Source organism: Sebastes umbrosus, chromosome 19 (genome assembly GCF_015220745.1).
Source record: "Sebastes umbrosus isolate fSebUmb1 chromosome 19, fSebUmb1.pri, whole genome shotgun sequence".
Lineage (NCBI taxonomy): Eukaryota > Metazoa > Chordata > Actinopteri > Perciformes > Sebastidae > Sebastes > Sebastes umbrosus.
In genome coordinates, this window is record NC_051287.1 from 7,096,888 (window position 1) to 7,122,119 (window position 25,232).

The 25,232-nt window shown below is 40.1% G+C and overlaps 3 protein-coding genes and 1 long non-coding RNA gene across 4 annotated transcripts; 1 reads left to right on the forward strand and 3 right to left on the reverse strand.

Annotated features, from left to right (window-relative positions):
* Window positions 1–1,044: 1,044 nt before the first annotated feature.
* On the reverse strand, window positions 1,045–4,600 carry LOC119478503. The gene is made up of 5 exons (XR_005204457.1): window positions 4,515–4,600; window positions 3,850–3,920; window positions 2,698–2,793; window positions 1,758–1,794; window positions 1,045–1,204 (listed from the first exon to the last, which is right to left on the reverse strand). It is a non-coding gene; the product is annotated as an uncharacterized LOC119478503 (long non-coding RNA).
* A 1,524-nt stretch (window positions 4,601–6,124) lies between these two features.
* Window positions 6,125–12,849, reverse strand: LOC119478712. The gene is made up of 3 exons (XM_037753632.1): window positions 12,781–12,849; window positions 12,505–12,663; window positions 6,125–9,814 (listed from the first exon to the last, which is right to left on the reverse strand). The coding sequence occupies exons 2-3, from the start codon at window positions 12,639–12,641 to the stop codon at window positions 7,048–7,050; spliced, it is 2,904 nt and encodes a 967-aa protein (XP_037609560.1). The 5' UTR covers window positions 12,642–12,663; window positions 12,781–12,849; the 3' UTR covers window positions 6,125–7,047.
* Window positions 12,850–17,125: 4,276 nt separating this feature from the next.
* On the reverse strand, window positions 17,126–18,891 carry LOC119477801 (GTPase IMAP family member 7-like). Its single transcript, XM_037751943.1, has 2 exons — window positions 18,752–18,891; window positions 17,126–18,653 (listed from the first exon to the last, which is right to left on the reverse strand). The coding sequence occupies exons 1-2, from the start codon at window positions 18,777–18,779 to the stop codon at window positions 17,893–17,895; spliced, it is 789 nt and encodes a 262-aa protein (XP_037607871.1). The 5' UTR covers window positions 18,780–18,891; the 3' UTR covers window positions 17,126–17,892.
* Window positions 18,892–18,925: 34 nt separating this feature from the next.
* LOC119477800 lies at window positions 18,926–24,958 on the forward strand. Its single transcript, XM_037751942.1, has 5 exons — window positions 18,926–18,996; window positions 21,432–21,972; window positions 22,423–22,460; window positions 23,505–23,621; window positions 23,862–24,958. The coding sequence occupies exons 1-5, from the start codon at window positions 18,972–18,974 to the stop codon at window positions 24,500–24,502; spliced, it is 1,362 nt and encodes a 453-aa protein (XP_037607870.1). The 5' UTR covers window positions 18,926–18,971; the 3' UTR covers window positions 24,503–24,958.
* Window positions 24,959–25,232: the final 274 nt, after the last annotated feature.

The window sequence follows — 25,232 nt, forward strand, 5'->3', positions numbered from 1 at the left end:
ATTCTTGTAATATTATGACATTATTCCCGAAATCTCAGATTTTTTTTTTCCCTCAATGTGGCCATAGGTTGCTGACCTCTGGTCTAGCCCTTTTGGTGCCCTAGGCAAAATTTGGATTTGAAGTCTCTTTCTTTAGATGGTGACCTGCGCCTATCCGAGGGTGCCGCCCTATATGGCCTATACTGTACCTTAAACCGGCCCTGCAAACCTTGAAGTGCTCCTGTCAACTGTCAGGCCCCTAACATCCTCTATTACTGCAGAAACCCTGGACACCCCAAATAACCTGTCCCGTAGAGTGCTGCAGGGATGACATATTTTTGTAGGCTTCTGTGGAAACGCCCTGGTTCCCTCCACAAAAATTCCCTCTGAATTCAACCCTCAGCTGGGGAGGATCCTGATTCATTAAACCTGGTCGGAAAAGAAGACATGTATACTGTGAAATGAATGCAGTTGCATTTATTCCTCATTTATAACTCTTTTATTAGTATTTATACCAATTCTCTCTCCCCTTCTCTATCTCCATCTATGGTATGTTCCTCCTTCCTTCTCAGTCCACCTTATTCTTCTCCTCTGTAACCTCCTTATATCCTGACCATCCGTCTCCTCTCTCCCAATCCCCTCACATCACCTCTCCCTTTATCCTACACCCTATTTATTCTTTAACCTCATCTCTCTTTTCCTCCTCTCCATCTGTTTCACATTCATCTGCGCTCACAGGCAGGTTTCCAGCTTTTTAGTGTAACCAGATATGAATCCGAATTAAATTCCATTCTCAGAGAGAAACCTGAACTCCTGCTGCAGTCTGTATATATCCGTCAACACCGAACCAGCTGGATTAACACACAGAAAGCAAACTTAATCCTTCACTTGTATAATATTTCACATTACAAAATGGACTTAATGTTTATAGGTTTGTGTACTCAGCTGCTCTGTGTTTTTCTGCTCTGTGACGTTGATGAAATTGAACGTCAAACTAAACCACAGCATGTTTTTGACTGAATATAGCTGGTAAAAGTTGCAAATGATCAAAATAAGAAGACAGAAGAGCATGACTCGTGTGTTTATTTGCAGCCGTCAATCAAACACATCATGATGATGATAATTATAGTGACGTGTGTCACATTGAGATAGACGTTGGTCTGTGTTGGCCTTTTGCTGCTCTTTTTGCTGCTCTTCGTTGTCATGACAACACAGCTGTCCAGTTCTGGGGAGTAAAGAATCACACAATGCAGCACGGTGAAGTTTTGAACCAAAATCAAATCATCAACACATCAGATTTAAGGAATAATATTGAGTTCAAGCTCAAGGATGAAAATAATAAATGAAGAGATAATATCAGTAAAGGATAATGCTTGCTCATCGCCCTGAAGGGGATTCTTTCACAACAATGACCCGCAAGCTGTACATTATCCCGCTTATTACACGGCTACTTGCTGAAGAAATCAATATTTTGACACAAAAACAGTCCGCCAGAGTCCAACATCAGAGCTGCGCCCATAGCAACGGTCTGCTATACATAGCAACGGTCTGATACGCATAGCAACGGTCTGCTATACATAGCAACAGTCTGTTATACATAGCAACAGTCTGTTATAGAGAAATTACAGACCGCAGAATGCCGTGATTGACCAATCAGAACTGAGTATTCAACACAGCCGTGTAATAATCATGATATTATAAACCCACATGTGACTGCAGCATGGCAAAAACACAAGATTTAATCCAACACACACACACACACACATGCACACACTCACCTGTTTTTTTAACCAGGGGGGGGTTTCATCTTGCGACCTGAAAGCAGGTTTTCAAATGTCAGTATTGTGCTTTACGATTGCTTTATCAAGAAAATGTGACTTTGTGTGCTACAGACTATAGATACTAAGCATTTGTTATGCATGCATATCTGTCATACCAACAGGATTTTATCATTATTTATATTTTATCACATAAATAAACTGAGATTTACTCTTTAGAAACCAGAGAAATTGGGAATCCCCATTGGAAGTGAGACGTAAGTGAAACGTGAGCGGCGTGGTTGTGTTCTGTCATCCAATCTAGACACACATCGGTGATATTTGTGTGATTTAAACAGATGCAGATTATGCTTCACTAAATGCGACAAAAATAGAATTGAAGCATTTTTTTTTGTCAGTGTGGATTGATACATTTAAAACGCTTTCTATGCGGATTAGCCGTAAGAAAACAGAAAGTACAATGTGATTCCTCACTTCCTATCACACATAAAGCCCTTGTTATATGTGTCATTGCTGGCTTCTTCTATCTGTTACAGGTCTGACCTCATCTGAAAGAGGCGAAAACTGAAGAGGTTAGCGGGGAAGGGTCACACAGAGAGCTGGCTAAATCTGAAAATGCCTTTACATGAGAAAATGACCACATTACTACCGCACTGAAACACCTGAACAGCAGCAACAACAACAAAAAAACATTCTTCTTTATCCCATTTCAGCTGACAAACAAACAGTTGATGAGAGCCACCATGTTTCTGAGCAGCGTGACAGACAGTTTGATTCTTCTGCTGAGTCTCTGCTGGTTAAACCTCTGTCCATCATCACCTAGACGGTCTCACTGTGTGGTTCTCGTTTACACATTTTTTGTGTTTCTGTTGCAGCCATATACTTGGTTTTGACCGAGTCTTGTTTAAACTTAGCCAGCTTATTGTGGATGTAGACTTACCACTTAATTGCTTGATGGATGGATCATCATTTGCTGAGTTGTCAATGTTCACAAGGTCAACATTGTCACCCTGCCACTCTGGCTTTTCAGCCGCACCTGCAATACAGAGTTCAAATTTCACTTTATTGTTGATTTCATGTTTGGTAAATTTAGCTGTTAACAATCTGGTGTATCAACATTAACATTTCAATCTGCTCTACTTAGTGTTGATGTGCATATACAGTGTTACTAGATTTGACTGGCGCCACGTTGCCCAATACCTGCATCTTAAGAACACTAAGCATTGCATTTACTTTCACATATTTTTATGTGCATTTAAAGTATCACATAAGAAAAGCTGTATGGAAACGGCTTTGATAAATTCCGATAATACTTCCTCAATTGCGCAATTTTTTTTTTACACTTGCTTGAGGTGGTTTTTGCCTCGAAATGGTAAATGGAAATGCCTTTGCCGAATAAATTCTGACGAAGCGAACATTTAAATCACATGTCTTCGTCTCGAGACAGCATGAAACATGGCTAATACTAGCTGACATGAAAGAACAATTAAAACTTCTCCAATTGAAACAAATTCCTGAAGAACTCGCTCCATTTTTCTCTCGTAGACGGTTAAACAGCCAAGGTGACATATTTTGTTTCTGTTTTGCAACCACTACTTCTTCTATTCTGATTACTACCGTGCATAAATCATAGCCAACCTCTAATGAAACTAGGCTATAGCCGAGTTTATTCCCTCCAAACCAGTTGATGGAAAAGCACCTCATTCACATTTCTTTTTTTACCGACATTTCAAAAATGCGCTAGACAATTGAATGGAAACAAAGCTTATGTAACATACATATTAGTAAGTGACGTGATGAAACAAATGTGGCCCCTCAGATCCTGATAATGGTTTGTGGCTGAATGCAAGTGTGAGAAGAAAAATGAAGCCCCTCCGCTCTTCTGTTTACCGAGAAAAAAATCACAATGAAGGGGTGACATAGTTTAAGAAAAATTGTGAATAGTAAGAGAAAATAAATAAATACTGTGTAAATTGATGTATTATTAATAAACTAACCTTACTTAACACAGTACCTTAGGGAAGTCATACTGATGGATGAATATTATATTTGTATCTTCACTATAAAGAGCATTTAATATTTGATTATTTACCCCTTTGTGTAATGACAGGAAGGGTGGCTAAGCTCAGCAAGAGCACGACGACAATCAGAGTCTTCATCATTCTGGAAAAAAAAACACAAAAGTATGACATTTTACTCTTCTCTCTCATCCAAATGTCACAGTTAAACATGAAGTTTACATTTAAAATGACAAATATTGTCCAGAATCCCTCACAGGTACTGCATTTAGCATAAAAAATAATATGCTCAAATCATAACATGGCAGGACTCTTCATAATAATTTAGAAATCCATGTGATGCTATGATATAGTTTCATGTAAAGCATTTGTCCACTTAATAAACCCTGACACATTTCTTTTTTGTTGTTGTTGCAATTAGTAGTATACATCTACATTTCATTTTAAATGTTTTATACTAATATAAGTCCTATGTTTTTCTATAAAACCCTTTTTTTCATTTAACAAAAAAACCCAAAGTTCTCAAATGTTAAATGTTGTCTAAATCCAGTAAATAGGATTATGAATCTGAGCAGAAATGTAATGCCATCTTTCAGTACTTTACACTTTTTGATACTCAGGCACGGACACATTTCAGTTGCTGCAAAAGAAGTACTGAGATTTACCCGCAGCTCTAATAAAAACAAATAAGAATAACTGCCAACTACTTCTATAGATCATGTGCAGTGTGTGAACTCACCTTTAGCAGCTTCTGCTCAAATCACCTGGATCAACCTCATCCACCCGCACTTTATATCCTATATCCTGATGCTCCCAGCCCTGTTTGTGTATAATAGCATCAGAGGTAACATAAGGTCAATACCCACAGGGTGTGTAACACACACAATAGCCCACGGAAGTTAGGTGTTTTTGAGGAGGACTTTGTTGTACTTTGTTCGTGTGCGTGTGTGTGTGTGTGTGTGCGTGTGTGCGTGTGTGTTTGTATATCTATCTTTGTGAGGACCAATCTGAGTTTAAGACCTTCAGAGTGAGGACATCTTCACCTCACGTTTTCAACACACACGCACAAAATGGCCGTTCCTCTTGTAATGTTATTTGTTAATAGTTAATTATATATAATGGTGAACTACATTAACAAAATTCAGCTTTTTCCATGCTCTCAGATACATACTGATCATCTGTATAATAGCAGGTTTTATGGTTAAGCTTTACACATGACGCCTCCCTTGCATCAGGTCCAGCTGGATATACAGGATATACATAATGTCTTAATGGATTATGCATCATTACAATGAAGAGAACATTGTGTCTGGTACACCGCCGGAGGTCAAAAACAGCCCTGGTGTGAACTTATGCAACATGAAAACAAAACTAACCGGATCAAATGTATACAGTGTAACAAATACGGTTGCAGTTCATTATATGATTAGTTCAGGGAGATCGTGGCAGAATCTGGTTGGTTAAGACTGAAACCCCCATAGTCAGCTGATACCTAAACCTAACTATAGTGGTTTTGATGCTAAAAATATAGTGACGCCAAGGGCCGTGACAATGCGGCAGTGTGTGGCGAGTTGGGATGAGCATGTGTTGGATTAAAGATAGATTTGGTAATCTACTTCAAAAACATGTTTTGTTATATTTGGTGAAAGTCTCTTTACATCCTGACAGCAATCACTAAGTCAAATGCTCAGACAAAAAAAATAAAACAAATCTGGTATCTGTGACTTGCAGGACTGTAATAAACCGTTTCGTTCATTGTGATAATTTTAGGGGTGTGGCTTTGGAGGGAGGCCTGAAGGGACAGCTGACAATCAGACCGTACAGTGTGAGCACATAAACCGTGAGCTTTGGCTTTACATCGCAAACGATCTACTCATACATACAAAAGTAGGAAGTACACAACAACAACATTTTTTAAATCGTGCAGTGTATGCCCAACTGAGTTCTCAGTGTTAAAGTCTTAATAAATAATAACAATAATGACTGATGATGTTTTTCTCCAAACAGTTTCCAAACTGTTGCTTATTTAGTCATGAATGTTCAATCTTTATTAGAAAAACGTTTTCCGCTGCTTCAGAGGTTCAATGTGTAAGATCTGGTCACAAGACTCCAAACAAATAGGCCAAACTGACCTCTTCACATTCTGTTGATAATGTTAGTTCATTTTTTTTTATGTTTTAAACTAAAATTTTGGCCAGATCTTACACTTCTTACACCTTTAAGCACTAAGCTACCAAGTGAACACACCGTGGATGATTTCAGACAAACTTTGGTATGACTTTCTTTATTTTTTTTTATATGACACACACTTTGAGACGTATTTTGTGAAGCACAGAAATACACAGATGCTGATGTTTATATCCTTTAATCAAAATACAGTCGCCGTAGTGGCATTACACACACTTTCATAAACACAAGAATGTACTTCCATGTAATCTTTCCTGCCATCTTCACTACTTCAAAACTCAACTTACTGTGCCCTATTCAAACAGTCTTTTTTTTTTTTTTTTTTTGTTATTTTCCTTACATCATCAGCAACAGTTCAGAGTACAGTAATCTGCAGGTTCAACTCCCTACAGCAGTCAGTGTGTGAATTGGGAGTGCCTTTGCTCTCAAACAAAGCTTTAACCTTTGATCTGAGAAGAATATACCTACTAATTATGTTCAAATGCCAATGGTTGGGTGTGATTGCTAAAACTAATCATTAGCACTTGAGATGTGAAAGTGAGGACATTTTGTTCGGTCTTTAATTTGTTGTGATTATATTAACTGTCCTGTAACAACCCTTTTAACAGTCAACGTTTCCTAATTCCGACCCTGCTGTTTTACTCTTGAACAAGACTTTGAATCCCGTCTTGTCCCGAGGAACTGAGAAATATATTATATATATATATTTAATCATTGTGTTTGTATTATGTTAGCCGAGTGAAAATGAACACTAACAGTCAAGATGTGAGAAGTGTTTACTAACATTTTAATGGAAGCTTCTCTTCTAATTTGATAAATACAAGACAACATTTTTATTATTGGCATAACTCATTTGGCATAACCATTAAGTAATATATAAACTTTTTTGCATGTCTCAGAAAGGGCTTTCCAAATCAGATGTTAGCTTATAATTGCCATGCTTTTTGTCAACTATGGATACCTGATCATCACAAATAAATTCTCAACGAGTGGAAACAAAGAAAAACTGCAAGGGGCAAAGCATTCTGTTTTTTAAATTTATTGACACAACACATTTTGACTGAGCTAAAAGGTGACTTAGCTGTCTATTTAACCTTGTGGCCATTCGTTGGCGGGTATGGTGGAATGAGGAACTTCCACGACTCATTCCAACCTGAGAGCGACTTGACGGGCATCTTCTTTTTCAGACCACCAGGCGGGACTGAGAACTTCCAAGATTCTGCCCATTCCTCAAAGAACTTGTCTGCAGTTTTGTCCTGCATCTTTAAGTTCTTCACGGGAGCAGAGCCTCTCTTGGGACGTGGTTGGGTTTTACCCAACAGGTGGCCTCCTGCAGACTTCTTCTCTGATTGTTTCTCCTTCTCAATGTTAGAGTATAAATGCATCCTTGTTTTCATCTTGTTTTTTATAATCACCCAAGGGTCAATGGGTTCCATAGATGTAGTTTTGGCTTTAATCTGTGCACTGACCCCCTGCAGGAACCGATGGGAGCTTCCCCAAACCTTTAAAATCGCAGGGTTCTTGCTAAAGTTGGTGTTGATGTTGTTATGTATGTTCTTTCCTCTTGACCACATTACTGCATAGTGACATGAGTTAGGAGAGGACTCCACCCAGGGTTGCTCCATGTGGGGCATAGGGTTGGCGATTCTGAACGACTTTCCCCACTTAGATCCATGCCCATTTTCAGTGGTATGATGCTGCTGAGTATTGCTAATGCTTTTCCCAGGTGTCCCTGAAGATCCATAATGACTCGGTTGATTGTTCAGAAGTGACCCAGCTTTCCATGAAGCGTTCCACTGTTTTTCAGGATATCTTTCCCTGAACATTTGGTTGTCAAAAGACCGGCTCATTTTAGCTTTGGCTCTCTGCAAAGAAATCTTCTCTCTCGGGGGTTGGATCTCCATTAACACATCCACCTCATGCTCTCTAGGCACTTGCTCAGTCATGTGCTCTGTGTGGAAGAAGGACGACCTCCAGGCTGCCCTCCACTGGGTAAATGAGGGTCTGTCATGGTGGAACTCGGTTTCTGAGACCATCCAGGCATCTTGCCAATCAGAACATGGCCTAGCATACCTCCTCTGTGCCTGTGAATTGTCAGGATGGTGGGAAGCCGCACTTGACCTTGCTTGTCTGGTCTGTGCCATACCATGCCCAGGTTCTGATTGGCGCTGGTGCCTCATGGACCTCCATGATTCTGCCCAACTGCGCTCCCCGGTTGGTCCATTCTTAGGGAGTTCCACAGGCGCAAAGTGGTTCTGGTCCCTCGCACGATCTACTCGGATTTGGGGCGTGGTGGGCCAATGCTGCTGCCAAGTTTCAGGCTCCTGATGCAGGGTCTGACAGTTGAATTTCCATGAGTCTTTCCATTCTGAGGCAGTGGGATTCATGTCGCGTCCCCTCTCAGATACCCTGAAAGATCTCAAAGGGTCAGGTCTCATTCTTCTTCTCTCCATCCTCATTCTGTGTTTCAGTGTCTTCCAGGAGTCCCTCCATTCTGAGGCAGACAAGACATTTTCCAGGTATTTCAGATGAAGCAGCTGAGATTGGGTGAATTCTCTCTTTGGGTGATAGATCACGTTATGTTTCAGTTGCTCATAGCGTGAGTCTAACTTCTCTGATGTTGAATGATGTCCCTTTGAGTTGTTCTCCACCTTCTTAGCCTCCAAAGCAGTCTCCAACCTTGGTGGTGAGGCCTTCAGGACTTTCTCTATTTCTTCACATGGTTTTGAGTTGTTTTTGGTCACCTGCCAAGACTTGGTCCACTCAGACAGTGCCTGAAATTCATTGTAGAGCTGCAAGTACTGATCTCTGTGCTTCTGCTCACAGGACACAAGCATGAATTTGTGGAGATGTGACTCTCTCTGCTGGCTGTGATCATCATAATTATCACTGTGATCTTGAGTCAGAGATGGATCAGAACTCTTTTGGTTGTTGACGACCACCATGTTTGCTCTCCATGCATTGGCCCACTCTGGATTGGGAGATTTTTTAACTTGAGGCAACTTGGCTTTGTTGCAGCCATGGTGGTTGACAAGCCGCCAACATTCTTCCCACTTGGAGCTCATCTCTCTATCCTTATCCTGCTTTTTAGCAGTGGACTCATTCATTAGACCATCATTTGGATCATTGAAATCATCCTGCTGACTTGCTGGCTTGGTGGCTCTCCATGACTCGCTCCACTCTGATGAGCACAAGCATTCATTTCGGTGCTGAGTCTCCACCAGCATGGTGAAGAATCCAGATTTGGCGCCATTTTCTCCATTTCCTGCATCCTCCTTCTTTTTGTTTTTGTCAGCTTTTCTCCAGGACATCTGCCACTCCTCAATGGGAAGACTCAAGTCAAGCTCTTGTGATTCCAACACCTTGGAGTCAGGTTTCTTCCAGAGATGGAGGTTGTGAGGATCCAATAAGTTGGGGCCATTTAGCCAAGGCTGGCCTTCTTCAGAGTAAGGCTGCTGGGTGGCAAACATCCAGCACTGGCCCCAGTTTGATCTTTCGCCCTCTACAGGTAATGGCAAGGATTTGTTGTACTTCCATGACTTCCCCCACACCATACCACAAGGTTGAGTCTGGGTGATAAACATGAGTGATTGTAGCCTTTTAAAACTCTTGTCCTGCCCCTTTTTGTCCTTGTAGTTGGAGGTTGGAGTGGAGAAGCCTCTGCTTTGTCCCCCTGGTCTGCCGAGTGGAGCTGAACCTTTGCCACGAGGAAGAGTAGAAGGAGCGTCGGGTAGCTTGCTCTTCCAGACATTGTCGTTGTCTATCTGATTGTCTGCAGGTTTAACTTTTCTCTCCACTCTTTTGAAGCCTCCCTGTCTGGCAGCCAAACGACCTGCCCAGTCTTTATTAATACTGTGGAAAAGAAAATATATAAGAAAAAAGGTAAAAATGCCTGCAGAAAATATGAGTGCATACACCAACATCTCTTAACAACAGATTGAAATGCTTCCTGGAAACTGTAAATCTTTAATGGTGACCACATTCTTGCACTATTTTTTCATGTATGTATTACATCAATATTACAGAAGGACGTATTGGTGATGCAGGTCCAAAATGATGGACCCACATCGCCATCTTATGGCCACGCCACTAACAGGGAAAAATATATTGTGGTCAGTCATGGCTTTCAGGAGCTAATATTGGTCACAATCTATAATAAGGTGGAGTTTGTCGGTTGGCTACAGTACGTTTGATGTATTCATATTCACAGAGGAAGTCCAAAGGCGTGATGACGGCAGTGTGTATGACTGTACTGTTTATATTTAGGCCTGTGGCGCCACTCTGTGCAGGGTGAGGTAATGTTACTGAGTGATGCACTGATACTACAGTAAAATACTGACTGACAGCACTTTAGTAGTACCACACTGTTTATATGTACAATAAACTGGGACTGTTGCTGCCAGGTCAATAGACTAATAGTTGTGCAGAATACACTACTCCAACTTATGCAGATGCAATGTTGCTTTACTGATATTTTACGGAAGTGAAAATGTGAATAAACCTATGCGAATAAATGTATAAACTGCTTATTTCAAGTGTACTATAAAATGTATGTGATTTGGCATTTTGCAACTTCAAATTGTTGAGGGGAAATTTAGTTTTACATTTTTTTTAACACATTTTTTAATCATTTAGAAATCATCAAAAGATTTACTGATGATTTACTACCTTCTAGACAGGTGGAATATGTATATATATATATTGTATATATATAATACATGTACATATTCCACCTGTCTTGAAGTTAGTAAATCAATCTACAAACTGATTTCTACTTTTAGAAAATGGTGTACAGTAGCTCTAATCTGAGCTTCCCTCCCTCAGTGTTCAGTGTCGACTGTAAAAAAAAAAATATGTGTCACTTTGTCCTGCTATTCATTACACCCCTCAGCTGCCAAAGCTGTCCAAAGGGTTGTGACACATAATCCATTCTAGTACATGTAGCTCATGTCTTAGCTCTGGGTTTAACTGCTAACCTTTCGGTATGCGGATGGATCAAATTTCCTTCCCAATACCTTCATTTTCACCTCTTTGAATGCAAGAATTGTATTTGTTAGCAAAATAAAAGTGATCTCAGAGATACTTGCATTCATGTATGACAATTAAATAAAATTTTGGGCGGAGGAAACAAAAACATTTATGACAACCTGTTGTCATTCATTAACCTCTCCTGTAATGTCAGAACCAGCAATTCCCTCCCTGTCCAGCAGTAGTCCACAGTGTCCCATTTCCTTCACCACCTCCCCAGCAAGTACGTGAACAAGTACAAGTGTCTAGAGCAACAGCCCATTTGCCCTCTTTGGCTGAGCTCTTTGGCTCTTTTTTTATCATAGCATATGAGATGCTTTTCAGTTTTACAGCCTATTGTGACTTGTTGCCTTTTGGGAAAGTGTTTGTTCAGTGTTCGTACAGTGTGATACAGAAGTGTTTTTACCAAAGTTGCCAAAATGTTACCTCAGTCCACAGCAGGAGGATTGTATCTGTCTTTTGCACTAGGCTACTGACGTAGTAAAGATTGTTAGTGTGCAGTGTGCACTTTTTTTCTTTTACTGACTGATGTAGATTCTGTTGCCTTTAAAGTTGATAAAGATAATAAGTACAGATATTTGTGTTATTTGTATTCTAAAATATAGTTGGATAGTTAAAATAAGTAGGCATAGAAGGGGTTTTTTTTGTTCTGTAACGAGAGAACTAGAACTCCTTCATGGTAGCACACTTTTTGAAATTAAAATGTTTTATTTTATATTCTACTTTTTTTGCATAAATTGGTGCCTCTGCCAGGCATAAAACTTCATCAATTGCACCATTAAAAAACAACTACTGCAGGATTTAGCCTGCATTACTTTTAGCTAGATGCACCTGATAAACTGGCAATTGAGTGTATACAGTATATTAGAGGTGGACAAGACCCAGTTGTAAATCAAGGAGAGTGCTGGTTCAGTGTTGAATTTTACCTGCATTAATCTGTACAGCATATCAATCAAATAAAAATAGCCAGAGCAGTCTATCAGAGAGCTGAATTGGTTACCTTTTTAAGATTAAATAAGAACATTTAAGGTTTGACCAAAGACTTTAAGAACAGGCGGTTGAAGTCATTCTGTGATTTATTTATAAATATATTTTGTTATAAGGGGATGCAGTGAGACTAGAACTTGTTGAAAAGGACCAACATTTTATGTTTTAGTTCATTCAGCTCTGTAAATTTAGATGTGTGAAAATGAGTCTCCTGATTGGTTTGTATGTATCTCTGCAGTGACAGCATGACAGGTCAGTATAAAAAGACCTGGGTTTATCCAGAAAATACAAAAAATACATTGAAATAAATCAAATCTGATAAAAATGTTTCAGGGTCTGAGATACCGACCACATAGCAGCAATTTCTTGCCACTCTACCAGAGGCTACTATCCAATGAAGGCAAAATGCCAAAACAATCATGAATTAGTTTCTATAAGATTTCATAAAGACCAGGCATATATTTTTAAAGACTTTTTAAGAACTTGCAGACAGCCTGTGCACACACAGACAGATAATTGGTCCTTACGATGGCAGAGCGCTCTTCTCCATTCGGTCCTCCTCCTGCTGCAGCTTCTGTCCATACTCTCTCTCTCTGATCGCCCACACGTTCTTCATGATGGAGGCATCGCAGCCGACGACCTCGGGGTTCTTGTCATTCGACATCTTCAAACTTGCATCAAATTCCCTGCACACAAAGAGAAAAAGATGAAGAAACCTCTGTAGAATTATTATTTTGTTTCTTTTGTCAGATGCCGATAATATTTGTCATATCCTGAACCCTGCAGAGCTGGAGCTGATGTACCTTATAGTGGTGATGCTTCATGTGATCTGTGTCTGCAGGCAGCTCTGCTCCTATATATCACCCCAAGAGTCATTAACCTGCTGCTGGATGTTTGAGGGGCTGTCCTAACTAAAAATATAACACCCCCCAATGCACACACACACACACACACACACACACATAGGAAGATCCACCGCCTTCTCTGCAAACACATGCCTGCAACATTACTGTTAGTGGTCGCTCCAATCTGTAGGTTTGTTACCTATAACCTCAAAAATGACCTACATGTACGTACTATCCTATAACATATGAGCTCACTCACAAATCTGTTGAATTTATTGCAAAATACAGAATAGATGAAAAAAAAGATATCCTATGTATGTCCTATTTGACAAACACAGGGTTTCAACTCAGGAGACCAGAGTTTGCATCCCGTGTGAAACCAACAACGTGTAGTTGTCTTTGTCGCCAAAACACGATGTTTTTCCCTAAACTTAACTGTTTGTTTTTTTTGCCTAAACCTAAAGAAGTTGTAGTTTTGATGACTAAATCTAAAGAAGTTGTTGTTTTGTTGCCCAAGCCTAAAGAAGTTGCAGTTTTGTTGCCTAAACCTAAAGAAGGTGTAGTCTATTGTGTAAACCTAAATAAGTTGCAGTTTTGTTGCCTAAGCCTAAAGAAGTTGTAGTTTTGTTGCCTAAACCTAAAGAAGTTGTAGTTTTGTTGCCTAACCCTATAGAAGTTGTAGTTTTGTTGCCTATCCCTAAAGAAGTTGTAGTTTTGTTGCCTAAACCTAAAGAAGTTGAAGTTTTTCTGCCTAAACCTAAAAAAGTTGTAGTCTATAGCGTAAAACCTAAAGAAGCCTTTTGTTTGTGTGACCTTTCATTCAGTTTACAACATGTTAGAACGTGTTGCTTTTAAGTTTCACTTTCACTTTAAGCCCCTATTGACCTACCTCTATGTTGCTTATAGCGACTGATAACACCTATTTAATTGCCTGATAACAGGGGAATCGGGTCTCTGTTTGTTTGAGAGAAGCATTGACAGACTGAGGCTTGCAGGTCTAAAATGTTTCTTAATGGAGGTTTGAATGCACACAGTCATCAAAGTCAGATATAGTTGGGCTTCCTGCTGTGGTCTGCTGCTGGTCATTGAGCCTGAATTTGGTCAGTGCTGTCATGTGTTATTTGAGGTTTTATGTTTTATGGTGTATATATCCGGCTCACACCGAGGCTCACACCTCCTGCTGTAAACGTATAGCAGGCCTTGTAGAACGGCATGCTGGGAATGTCAGCCCTCCTGAAACACAGATAGCTGACATCAACCAGCAATTAGCTCATTTCTCTTCTGCCAGATTACTGCAAACATTTGATTCAACCACAAGTATTGTTTTATTACCATTAAAGACATTTGGAACATGTGTTTTTTGGGCTGCTTATAAGTGAATGTGCATGGATGTTGTTTGGACACGTACAGATGGCTCTATCCGGGTGTCTCCAGAGACAAAGACAGACAGTGGAATTGGCATTTCTGGTTCCTATTTTATTCAATTCAATTCAATACAGAGCTGTGTAACCTTGCAACATTTTTTTAAGAAATGTATTTAAAGGTATGTGTTCTTTGTATGTACAGTCAGTCTATGTACAGAGATCACAGGGCAAATGGTCAGTGCAAGAATACACTGATGATTGACAGTCTTCATTGTGGTTTTGTTGCATTGGACTCCCTTTTCCTGTCACAACAGCTCACAAATCTTGCTGCTGTGTTTGCACATTGCTGTATTTCACCCAGCAGGTATGGACATTTTTTAGACATGTTTTCAAAATCTTTGTGGGTGTTTGTAATCTGTGGGAAGTATAGATGGATTTCTTGTATACAAACATTACCATTACTGCCACTGTGTATCCTCTGTTTAGGGCCAAATAACATTCCAATTTGCTCTGGTTTTTGGATAATTCTCTCCAATGTGTCAAGTAGTTTTCTTTTTGTTTTCTTAGAATTTGGTTTCGTCTAATGGGGTTTTTGTCTGGGGGCTCTGCTTGTGTTTGTGAAGAGAGTCCTAGAACCAGCTGGCTGATGGGGCATCTCTCTAGAGTCTCTCTGTGGGTGAAGGCTTTTTTGTGGAGCGTGTCAGGGTCACTTTCTTTTATTTAAATTTTTTAGATTTATTAATTTTTATTTTATCTTACTTGTGTCTCTAGGATTGTCTGTCTGGTTTGAGGTGTGACCCTGTTCGTTCGCGTGCAGTTTTCAGAACCGTCATGTGAGCGGGGAATTCACTGCCCACATGTTGTTCAGCAATGTGGAAATGATAAGACATGGGTGCGGTAGATACCACACTTATCATAGTTTCTGTTTGACATTGTTTTCCTCTTCTTTTGTTTTTGGTCGTGTACAGATTTCATTGATGTCTATCCAGATTGAAGACGTGATATCTTTTCCAGCACACCTGTCCCTGACGTCATAAAAGACCACAACATAATTTGTGTCAAAAAGTAGAATTGCTATAGTCGTCCACAGCATTCACAAGGACAAAGTCAAAAGTTAATCACTGCACACCAGGAGGGTGGTATCGCTATTCGTCATGAAAAATGTAAAGTTGCAACTGTGCAAACAATGAATTTCACCGGGCAAACCTATGTAAGGAAAAGAAAATTAGGTAGGTGAAAGGAAAGACAAGAAAATAATCATGTTGGGTCAAAATTATGAGATACAAAGTCAAAATCACAAAAATTAACAGTAAGTGAATCAAAATTAAAGTAAATAAATAAAAATTGCAAGAGAATAAGTAAATCAAAATTGCAGGCTAATGAGTGAATCCAAACCATGAAATAATAAGTCAATTAAAATTGTGAGACTTTAAGTAAAAATTACGAGATAGTGAGTAAAATAAAATTATGATAGTAAGTGCATCTTAGTTAGTTAAATATGTCAGATACCAAGTCAAAATTATGGGACAATAAATCAAAATTATAAGCCAGTAAGTAAATCACAATTATGATATTTTATCTACCAGTAATTTACCAGTAATATTATTTTTATTATCACTAACTTTTCAATTGCTTCTTTTTTATTTTAATGGGCTTCCATCTAAATACTGATTAAGCCTGTGGCAAAATATCTTTTATGAGTACAGGTAAAATATGACAAATGTTTCCACTTTGCAAAAAAGGTTTTTACAAATTAAAAAGATTTGAATGTACAGATAGAAATTCTGATATTTAGATCAATAACAGCACGTTTTGACGCCTCTTTAGCAAACTCTTTATGAGTAGCTTGTGCCCTAACAGAGGGGATAAGGGAGGAGAAACAGAAACTTAAAAGGAGCCTGAACAGTATGTACAAATGTTTGACCCATATTCTCATATGGGATATCATTAGCAGTGACCGATTTACAGCACAGACATTTGTGATAGACAGATATACTGGCAGCATATGGTGGTGGTGCTGATGGTAAAAATAGAGCTGTACAGTCTGTCCCCATGTCTCATCTGTGACAGGCACACCATCATGCTACATACTATACATTTCCAGCTCAGTCACACAGCAGCTCGTGAAATAGTCACAAAATTGAATGTATTGATTTGTGTACATACAGTAGACATGAATTTAACATGATGGTCAGCACGAAAACAATTTGTATGTAATCCACATAATTGTGAACCAGGAAGTATAAAGAGTGGCGAACGCTATGTAGGGAGGTGGTCTAGGTGGAAGGGTGGGTCAAAAAACACAGGGCTTTCACCCAGGAGACAGGTGTTTGTGTCCCGTGTGAAACCACAAGTCAGTTAATTTGTCACATTACTTCCGTACTTAAGTTACAGCAATTCAGGAGTTATTTTAACCCAAACCACGATCTTTCCTAAACCTAAGTAGTTTTGTTTTCTTATCCTAACTAAGTCGATTTTTTCCTAAACCTAACTAAGTTGTTTTATTTTGAAAAGACTGTAGCGGAAATTGACACTTGTGTCACGTTTTGCTGGACATTCGTAGGAAAATGCATGAAAAATACGTTGTTGAAAGTCGTGCTGAACATTACGAAAAAAAAGACGGAAGTTCGTGTCTATGTACACGAATCAAATAGATTCATTTTCGTGACTATTTCACAAACTGCCATGAGTCTGTGTTGACATTTCAGACAAGAGCATATAACTAATCTTTGGTTAACAAAAATATAACAAAATATTACTTCCTAAATATCAGATAATAACATTTTCATCAGGTCCCAGTACATTTAAATCATAAACATTATTGTCATAGTTTACTATTACTGTAAATACATCTGACTGTGATACAGTATTTAGGTCAGTATATAAGTCAGACTGAGTGAATCAGAAGCTGTGATCCAAACAAAGCTCTGTTTAGTAAAAAACAAAAATTTGGAGTGGACTTTTACATGTAGAGGTTTATTTTCACACATTATACTCCTCCTCGAGTCAAGGATCCTTATACGCTTGAACCCAATAAGTGTTATGTGTTCATTGTAAGGGTTTCTGTTTGATCTACCTGAATGTTCCAGTTACTCTGCATAGAAGCTGCAGCAAAACAAAAGATGCTCAAACATGTTTAATATAGTTATAACCAGTGAAGTTGTGGTGGTCCCTGCTGCATGGTTCAACAATGGTCAATGCTATTGGCCAAGCAAGACAGAGGATACTGTCAGAACTGTAAAATCTCAGGAGCAGCCATCAAAGGGATGGACTTACAGACAATTTACACAGTACAAGTTAAATTATCTTTGTAGATTTGGTATCCCATATTAATTTTATATTGTGCGACCTATATACTGTAAGCAGTGGTTCAAGAAGTACACAGAGCGCTGGTTGCTTGTTTATTCAAAGTTTATTAATATTGAACGTGTCACATCCAAATTGCACCAAATTCGACAAAGCTCTCCATGGGGTCCCCAGCAATACACCCGCCAAAAGTCAATGACCAATCAATTGTTTTAGTGTTTGATTACAATTGCAATTGCAGTTCTCTACAATTTATTTGCATTAAACATGTGTGATAAAAACAGCCACTTTGACTGGTTTTACAAAAAAGCTAAATTCACACCCACATTTTAAACTCATTGAGGTGTTCTCTATGAGATGAATGAGCAGAAATCTGGAAAGGGACTTAAGGCTGTTTCTATCAGACAGTAGGCCTGGTGTTGGAGTCCATGTTGTTGGTGTTGTCTTGTGAGACAGCAGCCAGTATGGCCTGAAACAGAATGACCCTCTGTAAAAGTTCAGTCATGAAGGGGAAGACAACCTGTTCTGTTGTGTCTCTGTCCGTCCTCTGCTTCATAGTCTGCTCCGCTTCCACATACATTTCATCACTGAAGTGTTTTCCTCCATTTGCCGCAACCATCTCGTCGATCCTCTTGATCAGCTGAACCACTTGAGTTCTGTTCCTCCTTTTCTTGTTATTGAAGACGTGGTACCGGTTACCACACCTGTTTATCACCTCTCGAAGTTTCGGGTGGCCGTCTTGCACATACTCCTGAATAGTTCTGCCCAGCAGCTCATCTCCACGTGTGAACAGAACGATCATGTACTTAGACGCCTCGGGTCCGAAGATTTTCTCCAGGGCTTCCACGCAGTTTTCTTCTTCTTTGGTGAACCTTCCAATCTGCATGACCAGCAGAAAGACGTGAGGGCCGGGAGAGGACATCTGGATGCATTTTGCAATCTCGTTCTTTATGCTGCCTGCACCTTTAGACGTATCCAGAATCCCGGGTGTATCGACCACGTGGATCTTTCTGCGACTGTTGACCCGTTCATTTGAGCAGTTCTCCGTCACAGACTGCGCACTCACCGAAGACTTGAAAACCTTTTTACCCACGATGGTGTTACCGACGGCACTCTTCCCAACTCCAGTTTTCCCGATCATCACAATCCTCAGTGGAGGACCTGCAAACAGAAAATTATTAAACACAGTAAAGTCCATCATAATACAAGTGTTGACTGCAAAATGCTGATAGGAGCTTAAGAAGGCTGAAAAACTTCACCTTCAGGGATGGAGTAGAAGATACCCATCTCTCTCTGTCTTCGACTTTTGGGAGAATGAACAGAAACAGATCTCACTATTATTTTAGTGTGAAGCAGTTTTCAGCGCTCCGCCCACAGGGTGGTTCGCCCTATATCAGTGTGATTCAGTCTGACAAACTTCATTCTCATCCAGAGACTCCAGTAAAACCTGCCTGCTGTCTGCTCTACTAAGCAGCTAAAATGTATCGTGACAAACATCCACCACGTAAGTATTTCTCCTCTCTTTTTTTAATAGTTTGGGGCATTTTTGGGTGGCTGACATGCGACAAAGGTCCCCGACAAAACTCAAATCGGGGACATTATGATACATGGTCAGTATCTTTATGCTGCCAGATTTGTTGTAAAGATGTAACAGATGTCCATTCTTTGATAGTGGTTCTGAGATATTGAAAAATTGCAACAAAACTACTTGAAGAAATATTCTTGCTGTGTATCTGGATTTGCTGATGTATATTCAAATACATGTTAATTGCTGCAGTGGACAGGTGATTTAGACCTTTAAGCTGGAGTAGGCAGGTTGGAGCAAATATGATTTAAAAAAAGTTATTTTTATTAAACGGTCACTATATCTTGACAGTAGTGCATGAGACATGTAATCTGAAAAAAATCATGTTCCTCTGTGTCCTCCGGTGCTCCTAAAGGCATCTGCAATATTTCACAGACCGGAGGAAAACAACCAATCAGAGCCGAGCTGGAGCCCTGCTGTCTCTGATCAAACAGTCAAACTAGGCAGTGCTGATCAAATATGAACCAATATTCTGTTACTGTAATGTCTATTTCTCTCCTCAAATGTTTTCAGAAACATCTTGTAGTGTACTGTTTAGCAGAAAAATTTGAAAGTTAGTGACCCGGCAGCCATGTTGAGAGAAAAGTTTATTAGTTTAAAATGTATTATTTTAAGGGTCTCAGTACTGGCAACAGGAAATTACATGTTTTCTATTTTAATGTACTCCTCCTAGCAGGTTGAGCAGATCCGCCTCAAATGTGGTTAGAAAAGCCTTAAGACCTTGATGATGCATTATTGTGAAGACTGTGAGTTTTCGTTGAAAGGCGTTGCCGTGGCATGGCGGCCATTTGGCGTGATTCGCCGTGAAACTGGAAGTTGTTGTAACTTCAGCGTCCTTTCTCAAATCTGCTCCAAATTTCTCAGCCAGGATGACGGTCCAGGCCTGAGATAATTTACATGCCAATATAGACTCATAGCCCCACCCCTACACGTTAGCCCCGCCCCCTTTCATAACTCATGAACCGTTTGCCGTAGACTCTTCTGGGAGGTGTCATATCACTCAGCAGAGAGAGCCTGTTTCATTAGCGATGGTGTTCCCTGCCCCCTACAATTAAACCCTGCCCCCTTTCAGAGCTCATGAACGGTTTGCACTCATCAGATAGTTCCTGTTTCATTGATGAAAGTTAACCTCACCCCTAACATTTAGCCACGCCATCTTTCATGACGCATGAACCGTTTGTCGTAGACTCTTGTGGGAGGTGTCATTGGACTCAGCAGGGAGATTCTCTTATATTAGTGATGGTGTTCCCCGCCCTCTGCACATTAGCCACGCCCCCTAACATAACTCATAAACTGTTATTCGTACACTCTTGTGGGAGGTGTCATTGCCCTCAGCATAGAGTTCCTGTTTCATTGGTGAAGGTTATCCCCGCCCCCTACACATAAGCCCTGTCCCCTTTCATAACTCATGTACCGTTTGTCGTACACTCATGTGGGAGTTATCATTGCATAAAAACAGGTGGGTGGAAAAAAAAATATAATATTCTACAAACACGGACACATTTTACATTCCTGCTTCAGTGGAGGCTGTTCCATAGAGGCAGAGGAGGTTGACAAACTATGTTTTGTCATAAAAACACATGTGAGAAGTGACATGGGCGTAGTCATGCTTGTTGATTTTGTTGTTGGCACACATGTTCATATAATAGCCTGTTTCTGCAGTCACTGTGATAGATCGATCACTGTGTTATGTGTTACAGTATGTGTAGTCAGGCAGACATCCAACATCCTAGGTGCAACAAAAACTTTGGTCCGTGTTGCAAATGCAACACATACAGTAAAGTTCCTATTGTTACAGACGACCCCTATCCCATGTTTCCCCTCAACCCATGTCTTGTACTCTCATTGGCTGTAGCTCCCTGTCAGGTCCAGATATTTAGCATGCTAGATATCTGGAATGTGTCTGCGACGCCACAGCGAGCCTCTCGGCTAAAATCTTTGAAAGGTTACCAGATAGCGCTTTAGCGCCAATGTGCGAGAGCCAATTTGCCTCTGATCTGGGGCTTGTCAGGGAGCTCCAAAAACTGCTGGCAAGTAGAAAATCAGAGCTGAAGTCGTGTAGTAGTGAACTAGGCATAACATCAGTTTGCAGTCAGCTAATTAAGTCAACTTCAGCACATTACAGTTTAAAAAATGCTTTTAACATAACACTGTCTGTCCTTTGCCTGTAAGCTTTCCATAACAAGTTTCCATAACAAGTTTGTTTACATTGTCTTTGTCCCCCATGTCAGGTCTCAGTCTGCTGGTTGCTATCAAACATGGAAACTGACAAACTGACACCCCCCTCCAGCGCCCAACAGTACATAATTTTCCGATTGTGCATTAAAACATAAATCTGTTATTTGTCTTTACAGCATATCCTGGACAGTTAATCGTCGCTCTGTTTGGAAAGAGCGTTCAGTTAAAGAACGAGATTGGAAAGACGATTCTCAATAACGATAACGTTGTCTCAACGTCAAACAACTTTTTCGTGGAAAAGAACAACGACTTCAAAATCATCAATACCCCTGATTTCTTTGATGAAGAATGCCCGCACCCAGACCAGCTGATTATTGACTTCATGGCACATTCTCATCCTGGCCCTGATCTGTTCATATTGGCCATAGATTCAGAAAACACCCAAGAGAAACAAGTCGAGGCTCAAATCCATAAACTTAAAGATATCTTTGGAGAAGAAATCACAGCACACATGGTTGTCACGTTACCGAACCTTGATAGCTTCCATCTTCTCCATCATCTGATGCAAAGGTTCAACATCAAGTTGACAGTCCCCAATGAAAATCTGGCCAGTGAATGTAGGAAGTGGTGCTCGCCTCTTAAGGTATTTAAGTATGACTACAAAGACTACAGTGAAGATGTTGTGAGGAGAAGAATGACAGCCTTAGACAACAGAAGGTAGAAACTTCATTAATACGTAACAGCTCTGTGACCATATACATATGAGCAGAAGTCCCACCCTATTTAGGACTAGCTTGTGTTCCTCAGTGTATTTTTTTCATAGAGGGTTTCTTTCATCAGATTTTCTGAAAAGCTGAAAAGCTTTGATGACCGGTTTGATTTGAGGGTGTAGTCACCCTTTAGACTTTAACCTGTTTGCATGCAGGTTGGTTTGTTAATGTCAATCAATAAATCACCGTAGATACCCGGTCAGTGTTACATCTTGGTTCAAATGATGAGTCGCTCACAATTTATTGCCCACTCCAGACTCCCAAAAAGGCCAATTTCAGAAAACCACTATGAGAAACTTGGATGAACACAAAGTAGCCCCAAAGCAGGTTGGGATGTCTCTCTATTGCTATCATCTTATCATTTACAGTGAGTATAAACTAGTATGAACTATTTCAGACATGATGGCCACCCTCTGTATCACCATGGGAGAGAAGGTAAATATCTGGTTTTAACTCTTTTCAATTGTACTTGGTTGTAAAATGTGGACTGCCCATTGTTCTAACAGCCCATTACTCTGGAACCCCAAGAGGCCAAACAATGTCCCATTGCATCGAAAGCCCATTTTTCCAACAGCCTGTTATCCCGAAAACAAACGCCAACACCTTAGGATCCGAATATGAAAAAACAACTCTACTTCATTTCACCAATTGTTTTTGTCACAGGGCCTTACAGTCTAGTGTCAGACTAATTTATTCAATGAAAAGAGAAGAGAAGCTGTGTGCCACTCTTCATATTTAGGTTGAACCTCAAGTGTCTTTGTCTATGTTTTTAAATGCAACAAAGGTCACAGAGCAACAGCGAATTGAAAGCTTTTTGGCTGCACCGCAAACACAAAAGACTGTCATTGAGTGAGTGAGTGACTGAGTGACTGAGTGAGTGATGAAGTTACACGATTGGTTGGCTGAGTGTTGGAGTTCACTCATTGGCCATTGCTCTTTCAAAATGAAATCAATATTATGTTACGTTAGTGCCTATTTCTCACCTCAAATGGTTTCAGAATCATCTTGTTAGTGCACGGTTTAGCTGTAAAATGAGAAAGTTTGTGACGCCGCCGCCATTGTGAAATCTGGTGAAGGAACGCCAAGTACCGGTCACATAACCGGAGCACAGCCAATAGGAACGCTCTCTCAATGAAATGACCTGTGATTGGTCAAAGTCTCCCATCACGGGCTAGATTTTTTAAAGCCTGAAAACAGAGACATGATGAGGAGCAGAAGTCTAGTTTTCTCTCAGAACACTTGAATTACAATATGCTGAAAGGATATTAAGGAATTTTTGCCCAATGATGCCAAAAATATACTGCCTACTGTCACATTAACATTATAGACATGACCACTGACTATTTGTGTAACAATTTAGCCACAAATTCACAGACTGACCATACACGGTCCAGCCATATACTTGGTTTTGACCGAGTCTTGTTAAAAAAGGAATTGTGTATCTTTATAAACGACAGTATGTATGTTTCATCTTCACAGGTACCAACCCAATGACTCTGTTCACCTCACAACATGCCTTTGCTGAACCTGATAGAGCAGCATCACTTGATAGAGCAGCATCACCTGATAGAGCAGCATCACCTGAACATCACAATGGTATGCTTTGGAAGATGCAATACGACGCATATATCAGAATATAAAAAGATAGCAACTGTGACAAATTAAATGTCTAAATTAGTATTTTGCAGCATCGTTTTTCTAAAAGAGCATAATTCAGTGGCAAAACAATGTTGAGATATTCATGAAAGGTTATCAGCAAAGTGTACTGTCAGAGTTTTTATGTTTGGGATCTTTTGATGATTTTGTCAAAAGCATTGAAACATCTGTATCCTCCAGGTTACAGTGCCTCTGAAGTGTCGGACGACATATTCAACATTGTTCTGCTGGGACTAACTGGGACTGGGAAAAGTGCATCAGCAAACACCATCCTGGCTGCTGGGAACTCCCAGCTAGAGCCAAAGCAACGATTTAAATCTGAGTCAAGCTCCATGCCAGTCACGAAACAGTGTGAGGTCAAAATAATGGAGAAGCCATTTGGGAGGACGGTGAGAGTGGTCGACACTCCAGACTTCCTTCACGACGAACTCAGAAACTCCCAGACAGAGATAGAGAAGTGTAAGAAGTACTGTCAGCCAGGGCGATGTGTGGTGTTACTCGTGTTACAGCTGGGCCGGTTCACGGACCGTGAGAAAGGAATATTAAAAAAAATGGAGGACAAGCTCGGCTTGGAGATCAGGGAGAGCACATTCGTGCTGCTGACCCACGGAGATGACCAAAAAGTAAATCTGCTGGCGTATATTGACACACAAAATGACCTCAAGAGCATCGTTGCACAGTGCGGTGGTCGTTATCATCTATTTAACAACTCCTCCACGAAATCTAAGCAAGTCACTGAGCTTATCAAGAAAATTCTGAATTGGCATAACGTTTTCCCAAATTTTGGCAAAAAAAACACTCCTGAGTGCTGTGTATCATAGCTTGGCTATATGTGCTAATCAGTGCACATGTGCAAATGACAATGATGACAGACACATGACAATTACCGTAGCATTGTCTGTCTCACTATGGACAATTTAAAAAAAGGACTCAAATCAATGCAGAATCAGAGGTATTGGATTTTTTATTCCGCACATTCTTCTTCCTTGTCAAAACCTGGCGCCCACATAACCCACAATGCAACTCGGCCACCGACAGTTGAATTGGAGATTCAGCCAAGCAGCTTATATTGATAAGAAGTGAAAGCTAATTGATTCATTCCATTGCAACATCAGCAGTAGTAGTAGTAGCGCAGCACTAGAGCTACACCTCCGCCATTTTGGACTGAAGGCGACTGCTGTATTATCAAAGGACGCCAGTAAAACGTCAAAACAAAGTGCCATACAAAGGTAAATCAAAATGATTTATATTCTATTGTCATATTTGATGCACAGACTGCACAGACCATGGATGTATAAGAGGTTGTGTCCTGTGCGTTTGCCCTGCGTGTTAGTAAATAGCCTACAACTACATTAAATTCTGTTTATGTCATGCTACTAGCACTACTAGCTACTGGCCGATAGCCGGTTGTTTGGGAACAGAGACGTTAATACATCCACCACGGTACAGGCTTACAGCATACAGCCCATTGGTGTATTATAAGATAATAAAAGTGATGAATTACAGCCAATATATCCATTATTACAGCCGCATACAGCTAGCAGGAAGCTG